This window comes from Serinus canaria, chromosome 5 (assembly GCF_022539315.1).
Source record: "Serinus canaria isolate serCan28SL12 chromosome 5, serCan2020, whole genome shotgun sequence".
Classification (NCBI taxonomy): Eukaryota; Metazoa; Chordata; class Aves; order Passeriformes; family Fringillidae; genus Serinus; species Serinus canaria.
The window spans coordinates 39037803-39052647 of NC_066319.1; the positions used below are offsets into that span (position 1 = coordinate 39037803).

At 50.9% G+C, this 14845-nt stretch overlaps 1 protein-coding gene across 1 annotated transcript; it reads left to right on the top strand.

The window, feature by feature from the left end:
- Positions 1–3126: 3126 nt before the first annotated feature.
- On the top strand, positions 3127–14692 carry LOC103826530 (acetyl-coenzyme A synthetase 2-like, mitochondrial). The gene is made up of 14 exons (XM_009101891.4): positions 3127–4233; positions 5596–5692; positions 6849–7048; positions 7516–7691; positions 8306–8458; positions 10495–10642; positions 11051–11188; positions 11337–11429; positions 11816–11928; positions 12426–12552; positions 13213–13340; positions 13581–13644; positions 13992–14116; positions 14205–14692. Exons 1-14 carry the CDS (start codon positions 3921–3923, stop codon positions 14379–14381), a joined length of 2052 nt encoding a protein of 683 aa, XP_009100139.1. The 5' UTR covers positions 3127–3920; the 3' UTR covers positions 14382–14692.
- Positions 14693–14845: the final 153 nt, after the last annotated feature.

The following is a 14845-nucleotide window of genomic DNA, read 5'->3' on the forward strand; positions in this document are numbered from 1 at the left end:
CCAGTCATCCAGCCTGTTTGTCTTTGTCCCCCGATCGTTTGACGTGTTAGATGATAGCCCATGGAGTGTAAATAATGTATATACAGTGAGAAAATAATTCAGTATTGAGGTGTTTGAGATATGGAGCTGTAACAACTTCTAGTCATCCAGCATCTGTGATTTATGTGCCATTTTCTGTAAAGATATGAAGAAGAATAAAACGAAACAGGAATACTGTGTATGAGTCCAGTTGCCAATGTTCAAGGAGGGCGAGTTCAGCCAAAGCTTAGAGGGAGTTGGATGTCATGCTGTAGCCAGAGAGAGGTAAGAGATCCAAAGCAGCCCAGATCTGTACTTTCCTCTTCACTGAGGCATGGAAGAGATGGGGCTTGGGTCTCTCTCTGCAGTGAAATATAAAACTGAAAGGGGTGTGCTTGTACTTGGAGCAGAAGTCACAGCATACAACTGGTAAAAGACAGTGTCCAGAGCAGCCCTGGTGCTTTGGTGTTATGAGAGACAGACAGACCTCCAGGCAGGCTCAGTCTCTGCCAGGAACAGGCTGCAGGGCCCCACTGGCCTGAGGCAGCAGCCAGACACTACAAGTGCAGGGGAGCTGGTTGAGAGGGAAGGGCACCATGGGATCTCCAGCTAGGTGAGCTCCAATTCAAGAGCAATGGAAGCCTGTTCTGGGTTACCGGGAGTAGTGGGTTTAGTGCTGGCCAAACACCAATGCATTCACTAGAATTATTTACTCATTTCCTGCTGTGAGACGGATTAGGAGGACGGCAAAACAGGTTCAAAACTTTAAAGGGTATAAAGAAAACTTTATTAACAGAATTAAAAGAAAAATATAAAAATAAAATCAGAATAAACCTTCAGAACACTTCTCCCCCTACATCCTCTTTTCTTTCCCACTGAAAATGTAAAGAGACAAAACATGGGACTTTCAGTCAGTTTGTCACCTCTGAAACAGTCTTTCTTCAGTTCTCTTAGGGAGAGGAGTCTGTCTTGGTTCTCTCATGGTTTTTAATTTCCACCTATAGCAGCCGTCTGGAAATTTGCAGTCGTGAAGTCCCTCCCATCTCTTGCAGCCTTCCCACAGCTGTGTTCATGGGCCATGTCAACTTATAGGGTACTATTTTAAGGATGAGCTGTTCTAATATAAAAGCAAAAGTTCTTTTCATCCATCTCTGGGAATGGAGATTTTCTTCTTTCTGTTCCTGGGCAAGGTTTCTCCTCTCTCTCAACTCTCTCTATTCAAGCTTCTCTTTGGATCACAGCAGCTGCAAGATCTGCTTGTTTTAACACGGAGGCTTCTGCTCACAGCTGTGGTTAGATGGCTACATTCCCCCCAAAGCATTCCACAACTTACAGGGAAAAAACAAAGTCTGATATATCAAATATATCTTGACCATAGCCTTACAAAAGAAATTCAGCCCAAAACTAAGGTGTCTCCTCAATCCTCTCACACCTAGAATTTGACTCCTTGTTCACTGACCTCAGTGGCCCATTTTGTTTTCTCTACCTGTCTTCACCCTTTCCTTTTCCTGATTCGGGAGAAAACTGGTATTTGTAGGCTTCTTGGTTCTCAAGATTAATCAATCGAAACAGTTTTTATAGAGCTCTGCAGCGCTGAAAGGTTGATCTCATCCAGGCTCTGCATCAGAGACACCACTCACCGTGCGAGCCGTGCCGGCCACTGGCTCTACTCAGTGCTTTTCTTCACGTGGAGCACTGAAAATAGGAAAAGCTGCTGCTGCCATTTTTGTCCTTCAGTCCACAGCACGGCTAGCTAAAAGCAGCTAAACAAACAAAGTTCATTGTGAGCCATGCTGAGGAGTCACAGCCATGCACTGCTGTCCCGGCCGTGCCGATTTTGGCCGCGCAGTCCCGGCCATGCGGCCGCTCCCTGTCTGGAATGACAGGAGCCACTCCCGGCCCTGAGGCTGCACTCAGTGTCGACTATGGGGCCACTCCCAGCGCTGGTGCCGGTCTCATGGTTGCAAGCAGCCTTAGGAGGGCCCCCAGCGGCAAGGCCTGGCGAAGGCGCTGGCAAAAAAGGACCAGCAGGCTCTGCCAGGAAGGGGCCCCAGCTGTCTCACTGGCACAGGGCCCGGCGTGCTTCCCGGGAAAGGGCCAGCACCACAGCGGAACCCAGCGTGACCGAGCCCAGCCGCGTACGAGCACGAAGGCCGAAAGCCAAGGAAGCTTCTCCCCACCTGCGCCTGTTCGTTTTAAACCTGCTTTGGCACAGAGGCGTGTGCGACTCTTCTTGAGTGGTTCAACCGGGTGTCAATCTTCACAACTAGCCAGCTGATTGGCTTTTCAAACCAGACAGCTGATTGGCTCTTCCAGGCCCCCAGGGACGCGCCCCTGCGGCCGGTGGACTCCTCCCCAACGGAAGCGCAGATTCTGTTAGAGCAGGACAGCAGGTAAGGAGGCACCTGCTCTGCTGAGAGAATCTGGGAATGGTCTGGTGCAAACACCTAATGTCCTCCAGGGACAGGAAGAATGCTGAGGTGCATAGGAAAGAAGAGACTTGTGGAACAATGAGGCTGCTTGGCCTGACTTTGTGGAGAGGCTGTAGGCCCAAAGGTCTGCGTTCCCCATGGGTACAGGGCCCTTGTAAGTTCCCACCAAGCTCAGGGTGGCTTTGACACAAAACAGGTGTGTGGTCTGGGATACGTGCACCTGATGTGAAATAGTGCCTGTCTACACACTGGTGTCCAGCCTGTCCACCAAACATACCAGCTCCAGAGACTGTTAGTGGTGTTGCACTTTGGAGAGCCAAGAGGAGATCTACTAACCCTGTCATCTCTGCTGTTGATTCCTTAGGTGTCTCTGGCTGAGAACAACCCTACTTGCAGGGAGAGCCTTTCTCTACTCTTCTCTTGTGCCCCCTAGGAAGAGAAGGGAATTTGGTCAATGACATTAAGGAATCCTGCAAATTCTACATTAAAAAAACTACCTATATAGGGCCTGAAGGAAAGGAAGCAGAAAAAAACCCCTCTTTGGAGACAGGGAGGCAGCTGAGCTCTGCTACGGTAGGTGGTGGGAGGTCTCAGGGAGAGGAGATGGGCTGCAATGCTTCATGCCAAACCACCCCCAGCTGCTCCACCATGCCTCATTGAATGCTCCCAGCCCAGCTGGTGGGTGGTACAGCCATTCTGTAGTGCTTGGGAGCAGGCAGAGAGCCCAGCCCAACCTGCCAGAGGGACAGCTCTGACAGCCACCCAGCAAGGTGGGTAGGATGGGATGCGATATTCCTCTCCTGCGTGAGAAAAACCTTCCCTGGCCCACCACAGTCTAGTGCTCTGTCAGAAGTAGGCATTAATTCTGGCCATCATTTACGACTAGCATGGGGGGCGGGGGTGGCCCTAAGATTTACAGGGACCTGCCCCAAGGTGCCTTTGTGGCCAGCAGAGGACGGGGGGAGTATGAAGCGGCAAGGGAGGGGATGGCAATGAATAGATGGAGGTGTGAGGGAAGTGAGTGGGGATGAAACAAGTGGCTCTGGGGATGCAGTGCAGCCTTAGGAGAAAAGGAGCAGGCTCTTGGAGCCAACCCAGGCACCTCGGCTCTGCAAGAATGCCCAGGCACACATTTAACCTGGCTCCTGTTCAAGAATTGCTGTCAGGACTCAGATTAGGATGAAGGTTATTTTCAGTCAAATGTTTCTACAGTCCACCCCTTTCCCCTCCCTTACAGGGATTGAATTTCTTTTTTCCCATAGTGGTCTGGAAGAGAGGAGGAGAGGAACAAGGCAGGCAGAAGGGGTGCCCAGGCTCCCTGTGTGAGAGAGCTGCTTTGTGTCCAGTCAGCCCAGGACCACGTAGCCCCACCTTCCACAGAGGCCTGAGTCTTGCCTGGGCCAGGTGTCCCCAGCAGCTGTGAGGGCTGCAGGTATCCATCTCCTCAGTGAGAGGCAGATACCTGCAGTGATGGCCAGGCTGCTGGCCAGGACCTGCTGCTTCAAAGCTCTTTCTCAGGCTCCCAGATGCCCTTCTGGGCTGGTGGCTGCCAGACCCTGGAGCCATGGGCCTCTCACTGCCTACATGCCTGAAGCTGTTGCCTTCCCCAGACCCAAGGACCACCAAGATTTGTACAAGGTGTCAGTGGAGCAGAGTGACATCTTCTGGGGAGCACTAGGAAGGAGCCGGCTCACCTGGATCACCCCCTTCCACTCTGTCCAGGACTGCGACTTGTGCCAGGGCAGAGTCTCCTGGTTCCTGGGGGGGCAGCTGAATGTGACAGGTAAAGAAGGAGATGGACATGGGATCATACCAAGTGCTTGCGGGTGCTTCTATGTGTGTGACTTCAGCCCTGGGAATATATCAGAAGAGCACAGAGTTAAAGGTCTGGAGAGAGGGGGATCCCCAAAAGGTCCAGTTGGTCCTGCAGTGACTGTAGTGTAAAGTTGTGGCTGACCCTAAGGAAGCAGCTGGGTTTCATTGGAGAGGTTGCAGCTGGATTGCTGGGTGCTGGGTTGCTTTCCCTCAGCTGCCATGGATCCCACTGCAGTGCAGCAGCTCTGTCCTGCAGGACCACAGGCACTAACACTGAAACCCTGTGCATTCAGCAGGCAGGGTTGCTCTAGGTCATTCCTGCTCAGAGGAGGCAAGATGTATCTGTAGAAAGCAGGAGAAATGAGCCATACTGTCACCACTGTAGTGGGAGGCTCTTCTGTGGACTGGGGCTATTGGCTTAGGGGGGCTATCAGGGGAAGACATGGGATGGTGACACTGTGTCCTGCTCACAGTGCTGTTGGTCCTTGTGTTCAAAATACAAGACACACCTCTGAGAAAATCAGATCTTATGTAATCTATTTGGGAAAAAGAGCAGGAGTTATTTGCCTTTGGGATTTGACATCTCATTTTTTTTCTCCTTTTATATGCATTTCTTTCTCTCCTCGAAAACTGCAAATGGTCAGGAGAAAAAAGCTGGTAGGCAAACTGGGGCTGCTGTATCATTCCACAACTTTAGCAGGTTTAAGGAAAACAGAGTGGAACAAGGCTTCTGAGGAAACTGCAGCTGCCAGCAATGTGGGAAACTACATGGGAGAACTGCAGCCAAAGCCTCAGCTTACAATGTCCCTGGAAAGCCAGGAGCTGTGCAGTCTGTATTTACCCTGGCTCTTTTCCATCTTGGATGAATGCACTCTGCAGCCTTCCTGTGCAGAGCTTCCCTTTTGTCCTACATTTGTTATTTAGGAGCACTGCCACTAAAAACTGCCCTGGTTCACCCCAGAGGCAGCTGCAAGGCAGTGCTGGGTGGAGTGATGCCTTAGTAATGTTTGTCAGCAGTCGGAGGGCACTGGGGATGTGACCTCCAAAGGGACTTCAGGCGTTTTCTGCTCTGGACTGCATGAGCTCACAGCTAAGGAGGAAGCTGATAGTGGGGATTGGCAGGTATTGGACTGGTGAGGACCGTGACAGGCTTGGGATGGTGCTTGTGATCTCCTGGCTGCTAGCCACAAAGGTTGCCCAAGGCTAATGCTGAGAAGACTCACACACAGCCCTGACTTTGACCTGAAAATGAGACAGGCAGTGTTGGCTTTATGAGAGGTAAGAGGTACTGAGGGTTGCTCTGTCAATTATACTGGGTTTTCCTTTCCAGTGAATTGTCTGGACCGTCATGTCCATGTAGCCCCAGACAAAGTGGCCCTAATCTGGGAGAAGGATGAACCTGGAGAGCAGGTGCAGGTGACATACAGGTCAGTAATTACCTCTCAGCATATGAGAGGCATATTGTGGCATGCATGAACACTGCACAGGGCTGATCTGCTGACATCTGTCATGTGAGGGAATGCAGCATCCCTTCACACAGATCCAGAGTATGGTAGCTGTTGGCTTGCTTTTGCTGATCTGAAACTTCAGCCTACCCCCTGATAAATCTGCTGGGCCCTGAGGAGTCCCTGCCCAGCTGGGGAGGCAGATATAAGCCCTTTGGGGCAGCACTGCAGTGCTTGTAGGTAAGACACACAGGAAAGTCACACGTGTGCCTTCCCACCCAGGTTCCTGGTATCTAAACTTCTGGGTAAGTGGTCTGCAAGGAAAGCAAATTCACAGCTGCAAATACATTGAGAAATCCCACACTCATCCTCATGTCAGAAGTGCTGCTGGATTTGGCTGTCTGGGGTGGCTGCCTGTCCAGCCCTGCTAGGTTGGTCTGGGGCCTCCCACCTTCCAGCTTAAATTGCCTGCTCTCTGCGTCACTGCCACAGAATTCACTTAAATCCCTCTGCACACCAAACAAGTCCCTCTATCCTCTCTGACTTCAGGCCTCATACAACAAATATGACCAGCTACTCCTGCCAATTCCCATCCATGGAGAGCCCTTCCATAAAATGACTCCTTGACAGCCAAGCTCTGGTTTCTGGGACACTTCTTGGGAGAGGCATCTTTCTGTTCCCTGCTTTCCTACAGCTGTTGTTCTTGCTTGACCTCAGCTTTAGTTAAGCATGGGACCCTGTTTTGGAGAAAGATATCTAACTTCTCACATGTAACCTCCAGATGTGCAGGGTAGTGTGTCCCACTGGTTGTACAGATTGGTAAGAAATATGGAGGCTGTCATTGACAAAGTCAGCTGAGGTGTTGTGGGTTTGCTGAGCCAGAGGAATTGCCAGTGGCTGTTGTTGTACAGAAATCATTCTAATTTATGTCTTTTCCATAAACAGCAGTCTATGTTAGAGACTCTCTTCTTTCCTTCCCACTGATTTTTACAGCTCTCCCATGGTCTTCCAGAGTAAGGAGGGTTAGGGTATATAGGGATGTAAACGGTGTCCTTGTGACTCTGAGGCCCCCCACGTTTATGCATGCAGGTAAGATCTGCAAGAAAGCCTCTAACTGTGTCATTTCTTCTTTGGGCAGGGAACTGCTGGAGCTGACATGCCGCCTGGGAAATACCTTGAAAAGGCAAGGGGTGAAGCAGGGTGACAGGGTGACAATCTACATGCCCCCGTGCCCACTGGCAGTGGCTAGCATGCTGGCTTGTGCCCGCATCGGGGCCGTGCACGCTGTGGTGTTTGCTGGCTTCAGTGCAGAGTCTCTCGCTGACAGGATCCGGGATGGTAAGAGGCAGTGGATGACAGTGACTTATTTCCCTTGGGACACAGTGCTGAGCTTGTTGGTTCAGCTGCTCGAGGGGCTCAGGGTTGTGGGGATGGCAAAGGTTTTCTGAGTGAGACTCCCTGGGCTCTCTGAGAGTATCCTGACATTATTTATAGTCATGGAGCAGGTACTGGCAATCCAATAAATGGTATGAGCTCACTAAATACATTCTAACCCATGGGATGAACAGGTTTTCTCTTTCATCTATGGGACTGAAGGACTGGGATACAATGTCTCCTGTAAGGGGATGCAACACAGGCAGAAATTATTGGAAAACCAAGATGCAAAGCTGCTGTATTTGTTAAATGAAGGACATGAGTACTAAGGGCTGTGAGACAGAGAGGTGAAAGGTCATGGTAGAGACAAAATGCTCTGTGACTGGTGGAGAGGAGCAGAGTTGCTTATGTGGCTCTTCTGTCTTCTGCAGCCCAGTCAGAAACAGTGATTACAGTGAACCAGGGGCTAAGAGGTGGCAAGATTATTGAGCTAAAGAAGACAGTGGACCAGGCTGTGAAGCAGTGCCCTGGAGTGAAACGGGTTCTGGTTTCCATGAGGACCACCAGCAAGGTTCCCATGACAGCTCTAGATGTGCCCCTGGAGGAGGTGAGAGGCTGCCCAGCGATTTTGCTACTTCTCCTGGGCAAAGTGCTTGCTCTGGGTGCAGGGACACTGGGTGGAGAGGGTCTCACCTGGCCATGGCAGTTTTGCTGGCATTGACAGAATCTGGGGACATTGTCCCATAGCAGCAGTGGCAGTCAGAGCTACACACAAGTTCAGGACAGTTCAGTAGCTATCAGAATGGGCCACTGGTGTGTCTTCCCACACTACCAGCCCTGTACTGCCAGGGGCAGGCAGTACAAGCCAGAGCACATAGCAGGATGGACAGGGGCCTGGAAACACATGAGACATGGGCTGCTCCTTTGTGAATCCAGCCTTGGACTGCCACTACACTGTCACACAGGGGTCTGCTGGCAGACCTGGCATGTGCCAATTATCCGTAGCACACAGGGTGGCTGGGCTGCCAGCACGGAGCACAACTTCTGAACAGGTGAGCCCCGGCCATGCGTTTCTTCCGAAAGATGCTTGTAGGGAGCAGGGTGCTCGCTACAAGTGCTCGGAGGAGAGGGAGACTTGGGAGAGAGGTGCACAAGTAGGAGTGGGGATGACACAAGGGAGGCTGTGAGACCCTGACAGAACTGCTGTGCTCTTTCCTGCAGGAGATGATGAAGGAGGACGCATACTGTGAGCCTGCTGTCATGGACAGTGAAGACATGCTGTTTCTTCTCTACACATCAGGCAGCACTGGAAAACCCAAGGGCTTGGTTCATTCCCAAGCTGGTTACTTGCTGTTTGCTGCTCTCACACACAAGGTAATGGATCCCAGCCACAAAGTGCTCAAGAGCCAGCAGTTCATAGGCAGTGCAGGGAAGACACATGCTCCTTGTTGCATTACAAGCTCAACTTTATCCAATGCAAAGCCTCTGGAAAGCTTTCCAAGCCCCAGCAGACCACATCTGGCTACAGGTAGTGCTCCATAGCAGCGTCTCCCAAATACATACTGCTCTGAGCTACCTTCTTGCTTTCTTCTTTCATTGTCCTATACTAAACAGAACCATTGGATAGGATGCTCAGCCTTGCAAGAGTAATTTTCTATTACTGGGTTAGGAGGAAAAAGCCAATTGGTTTCTAGAAACTGGCTTTTCGTAAGTGTAACTACCCCAGCTCCAGTGGGAGATCAAAGGCAGTGCTTCTGGGAAGAGCACATGTGCAATACCTGTAAAAGCTGGTGAGTGCCCTTCAGGTATAGACCCCAGTGGCTCTATATCTGAAAAGTGTGGGTCATCTTTGGGAAGAGGGAAACCTTTAACCACAACACATGCCCAAAACAAACTAAGAACTGGATAAAAGGGTGCTGAGCCCAGCACAGAGATGCCTTTGGCTGTAGGAATGGTTGGAAGGAGCATTCCTATGACATAATATGAGGTTCCATGTAAGTGGGAGTTCTTACCTGAACAGTCCCTTAGCTTTGGATCTGGCTCTTCCTGAGTGTGACTGCAGTTCCAGTAGCCTCAGACCACATACCCTGTGACAAAGCAAGCTCAGGGCTGGCTGGTCTTCTCTATTAGCGGTGAGTGCTGAAGGCCATGCCTTGTGGGGGTGTGCCAGAGGTGTGGGAACCCTTGGCTTTCTGTGAACTAAGCTGTGCCCAGTGTCATGAGTGACCCTCTCAAGACCCTCATAGGTTTGCAAGAGCCAGGGCTGTCTGGCAATGCAGGGGGTGAGCAGCGTGTGGCCATGTTAGCTCCCAGGAGCACTGAAAACCTGGACACAGGGCAAACACACTCAGATCCTACAGTTGGATGGGGCAGACTGCTCCTTCCATAACTCACTGCTCCACTAAAAAGAGACAGAAGAACTAAAAGAAGCTTCCATTATGGCACGTCTGAATAGTTGAGGCCCTGGAGTCCCCAGATGAAAGTCAGCAGAGAGCTACAGGAAGAAATCAGTGGGGTCTGAAACCACAGAAATCAGAGGAGACAGCAAGAAGTGATAGGCTAGTGGAAGAGTGACCCCTAGGAAGCTTTCCAGGCACTGAGTAAATGAAATGAAGAGTGCTTTAGGAAGCTGGTTGTGTTGCTGCCAATATGACAGCACTCAGCTCTGCCCTACACAGGGTAGTCATCATTCCTTCATGTTCCAGCCTTGCAGCCAAGGGTCTCATGAGGAATAAATGGGGCAGTGGGAAGAAGAGCTTGTTTGGCTTTCTGCCTTCAGGCACAGCACTGCACTCACCCAGCTGAGATGGAGAAATTCCAATTTTTGTGGGCAGGCTGGGGTTGCTCTGGGCCAAGGCATCACATGATCCCTCTGCTTGCTGCTTCACTGCTCCTGTTCTTGGCTCCTTGCTGAGCTCAGGGGTTTTTGAGTGTTTACTGTCTATCTGGAGTCCAGCAGTGGCTACAGGAGGCTCATGGAGTCCTCTACCACTCTGCCCTTGCCTGCAACTCCTCTCCTTCCACATGGTCACATAAGTACCGAAGCACTTTTCTTACCCAGAAGGTTCTGGGTATTACAGGATACTTGGATCAGCCTTGTCTAAATACCAGCAAAAGGAAAGAAAAGCTGTATCTCTTACCATTGGAAAAGAGCAAATTTATTAGTGAGGTTTTTTTAAGTGTCTGTCTCCTGCATCTTCACAGTTGTGGTGTTTATTTAACTAATTTTATTTTTTCTGATTTTTTTTTAAAAACTCTTTGCAGGAAGACAGTGTCCCTGCAGGGGTGGTAGGAAGACAGAAGAACACAGTAATGTTAGGGCTGACAGAGAGTACATTGCTCCCTATTGTGCCCCTTGGAGGAATGGAGGCCCAGGTGAAACCCCTCACTGCCTCTCTTTTCTTGTTCAGTATGTGTTCGACTACCAGGACAGGGACATCTTTGGCTGTGTGGCAGACATCGGCTGGATCACGGGACACACCTACGTGGTCTACGGCCCCCTCTGCAATGGTGGTACCACTGTCCTTTTTGAGAGCACTCCTGTCTATCCTAACCCTGGTAAGTGAGGTGACTCAGGGGAGCTGGGACATTCCTCAGCACCCTGAGATCCACAGCAGGCAGGGAGCTGGCAGCTTGATGCCAGGACATCAGTAGCAAAGGCTCTGTTGCCTCAGCAGCAGCCTGTGCACTGCAAGGAGGAGTCTTTTCCTCTGCTTAGGAAGCCACTGCTGCTTCTCCAGGGTTGGAGCTGTTAATCCCTCTCCCTCTGTGCGTAGCAGAGCTAGGTGATGTGAAGAAAAAAGGGCTGCTGCTCCTGAACTGCTTCTATCCTTCTCACCATACAATTAACTTGGCTGAGGGTCCTGGCACTGCTGGAGAGCCTTTGCTCTTACCTCTTCTTTCTCTGCCTTGCTGATGGGCTGGGAGGACCTGTGTGGATACTTACTGGCCCTGTTTCCATTCCAGGCCGCTACTGGGAAACAGTAGAGAGGTTAAGAATTAACCAGTTCTATGGGGCGCCTACCGCCATCCGCCTGCTCCTGAGATACGGCGATGAATGGGTGAAGAAGTACGACCGCTCTTCTCTCAAAATGCTTGGCTCAGGTAAGTGCAGCAAAATGGGCTGGGGCAGCAAATCCTTGGACATCACATTGTGCCTCTTCACACAAATGCCAAGAGTAGCAGCACATCAGACCCCAGAGTCAGGATACTGCACTATTTCTGCTCTGCCCCATTGTTTTCCTCCTTGCAGTGGGGGAACCCATCAACAAGGAAGCGTGGGAATGGTACTTCCGTGTGGTCGGCGAGACACGATGCCCAGTAGTGGACACTTGGTGGCAAACTGGTGAGATGCATATGATTCCTTGCTCCAGCTTCTGCTCTTCCAGGCTTTAGGAGTGACCTGCTTCTTTTCTGGCCAAGTGATAGTGGTTGTTGCTGACAGTCTTGTATAAGCAAGGCTGTAAGGGCCCTTGAGCACCCAAACATACAAGAGACAAATGGCCTTTAAAGCTAACCTCGATAAACATGGGGATTTGAGGGCACATCTCAGCAGATCCCTGCTGAACTAAATGAGCATAGTCATCCTTCTGCAACGTTCCTTCCCCAGCTCTCTGGGGCAGCCCCAGCCCATGCAGTGTGTAATAAGGAACAAGGCAAAGGCCAAGCAGGGCTACTTGGCATTCCTCTTGTCCCTGACTTTGATGAGCCTTACAGTTTCTTTTCCTTCAGAAACAGGAGGCATCTGTATCTCACCCCGTCCTTCTAATCCTGGAGCTGAAATCCTTCCAGGCATGGCTATGAGACCCTTTTTTGGGATCAGCCCCTCCCTCTTGGATGACAAGGTATGTTTATAACCTGCAGTCCAGGTGCTGGCTTAGCCCCCTTTCCCCCAGGTGCTTGCTGCGTGTACTTGCCAATGGGAGTGGAAATCTGTAATCTGTGTCTTTCCTGCTCATCTCTGCTAGACAGCAACCTTCCTTAGTGGAAAGGGACAAACAGGAAAGCTGTTCTTCCAGCTAGTGCAGAAGTTGAGTTGTTGTCCAGCTTGCACTGTCCTGACAAGAGAGGCTGTGTTTGGGCTCCCTGGCACATCTTTCCAGGAAGGACAGGGCTGGGCAGGGACAGCCAGTCTCCCTGGAGAGGCCTTGCATCCCACCACGGGAGGCATTTTGTTGCAGGCATATGCTGGGAGAGACCAAGCCTGTCCTGTGTAAGTGAGGCACACAGGACCCTCCTCACTGCCCTCCCTGACATTTCCATCACAGTGTTGTTGAACAGGCAGTACCTAAACATTCCAAGTATCATCAGCCATGGTTTCTAAAAGGTAACTATTTTACAGGGAAATGTCCTTCTGGAAAATGATGTCTCAGGAGCTCTTTGCATCTCACAAGCCTGGCCCGGTATGGCACGAACCATTTACAATGACCACAAGAGATTTCTGAAAACTTATCTGACTTCTTATCCAGGTAAGGAAAACATGTGGCAAGACACTTGCAAACATTTGCTTGGGTATGGTTGGGTCCACTTGCTGGCTTTCTGTATGGGGCAGGATTCAGGAGAGCTGGTATTGCTCCTTTGTTATTCCAGAGACCCTCCACAGTCCTGAAGCCTTTCATCTCCCCAGGTCTGATATCACAGGACTGCCCTTCACCAACCTTCCCAACTGGATCACACATTGTTTTAAGGGAGTGGATTTCTGCCCCCAGTCCCCTTGAGCACAGACCTCTTGCTGCATCTCTTGCAAACCCTGTCAGCCTCTGCAACTCACCCAGAGCACTGAGCAAGCCCAAGAGTGTGTGTCTGTCTTGATGTAATGCAAAGAGAAACAGCAAGACCACAGGCACCTGCACGGGGGCAAAGTGCTCCCAGTACATGGTGATGAGATAGGCACAGCATTAGCCAGTACACTGCAGAATGAGGGCAGGAGCCTGATGATAGAGCAGGTACCAGCACAGGCAGAAGACTAACAAGGAAGGTAGGCACATTTACCCTGAGCATTTGAGGAAGAAGCAGAGTACATGGGCCTTGAAGCCAACAGAGAGGAGGAAGGGAAATGTGAAAGTATGGCTGCTGAGCAGCTCACATGCTCCCTCCAAGTGACTATGGCGTGGTTCTGGCTACTGCAGGATTTTTCTTCACTGGGGATGGTGTGTATCGTACCAGTGAGGGCTACTACCAGCTAACAGGACGGCTGGATGACACCATTAGCATCAGTGGACACCGGCTGGGCACTGCAGAGGTGGAGAATGTTGTGGTAAGAGATGTGGGTGGGAGGTAAAACCATCCAAACTAAAGCAGTCAGGGGCAGGAGGAAAAGATCAGTGCTTGCAGACCTACTGAGGCAGGAAGGAAAAAGGGCAGAGGCCATCTGAGATCCTTACTTATCTCCCTGCATTATTGTGGGCTGCAGCAGCCAAGTCAGGTCAGGGCAGCTCCAGGGGGCAGCCAGCCTGCCAAAAGCACTGAGTCAAACCCCTGCCCTGTTCTCTTCCAGAATCACCATGTGGCAGTGGCAGAGTCTGCTGTCATTGGCTACCCACATGAGATCAAGGGAGAAGGTAAGATGCTTTCTTTTCTGCCCCAAAACATCTCCCAGGGCTATGGCACTGCAGTAGGAAGTGGGACTGGTAGCAGTGCTGTGTCAACACCATACAGCATGTCAGTGGGGATCTTAGCACATCTATCACAACCTACACCTGCCCACCAACCAGCTAGGCTTTGCCTAAGGTGGCAGCAGCATAGGGTGGCAGCAGCAGTGCTTCTGTGTGGCCAAAAGCACACAGTTTTGGCTACAGAGCATCCCCTGAGGCTACCAGCAGAGAAGGGCTCTCCTGGCACGAGGTCCAGGCAGGTCTCAGGGGCACGGTATGCACCATGCTCAGTAACCTGGTGGTCCTTCTGCCAGGAGCCTATGTGTTTGTTGTGCTGAAGGAGAAGGACAGTGACTACACACAGGAGACTCTTGCTGCCGAGCTGCAGGAGCTCATCTCAAAGAAGATTGCTAAGTATGCAGCTCCAGATTATGTTCAGGTAACACAAGCAAAATGGTCCAACACCCACACTGGCAGATTGGCCAAGCCCTTTCTCTCAGCCTTGACTCTGCTCCTCCCCATCATAGGTCACAAGCCGGCTGCCCAAGACACGCTCGGGTAAGATTATGCGTCGGGTGCTACGGAAAATTGTGGAGGACAAGGCCAATGAGCTTGGGGACCTAACCACCCTGGACGACCATGAGGCTGTGCAGCAGATCATAGAGGGACACAAGCACCTTGTGGAGCATCAGAAGGGTCACTAGCTTGGCTCTGTCAGCAGCTACCTCCTCCTCCTTCACTGCAAAACCAGAGAAACATCCAGAAAAGCCACTAAGCAAGTGGTGGCCAGTAGGTTCTCAGATCACACCTACACTGCAGTCTTGAAGTGACCTCTCCACAACACAAGAAACCCTCAAAAGCTGTCTGCATACACCCATGTAGACAGAGGAGAGAATATAACTCATCATAGGCAAAAGAGTAAGGGGAGATAAGCTGTTTCATTCCATGAAAGCAGATGGCAGAAAGCCCTCCTTGAGGTTCCTTGTGCCTTGCATTAGCTGCAGAGGTAGCAGCAGGCAGGATGTCCAGCCCTGGATAGGGATACTACTCCTACCTCTGCTTTGCTCTTTTGCAATACTCTTGTCCAGGACCATTGCCAATATACAAGCATCTCCTCCTAAGCAAACCCCAGAAAGAAAACATGCAACAGTCCAGTTAACAAATATTG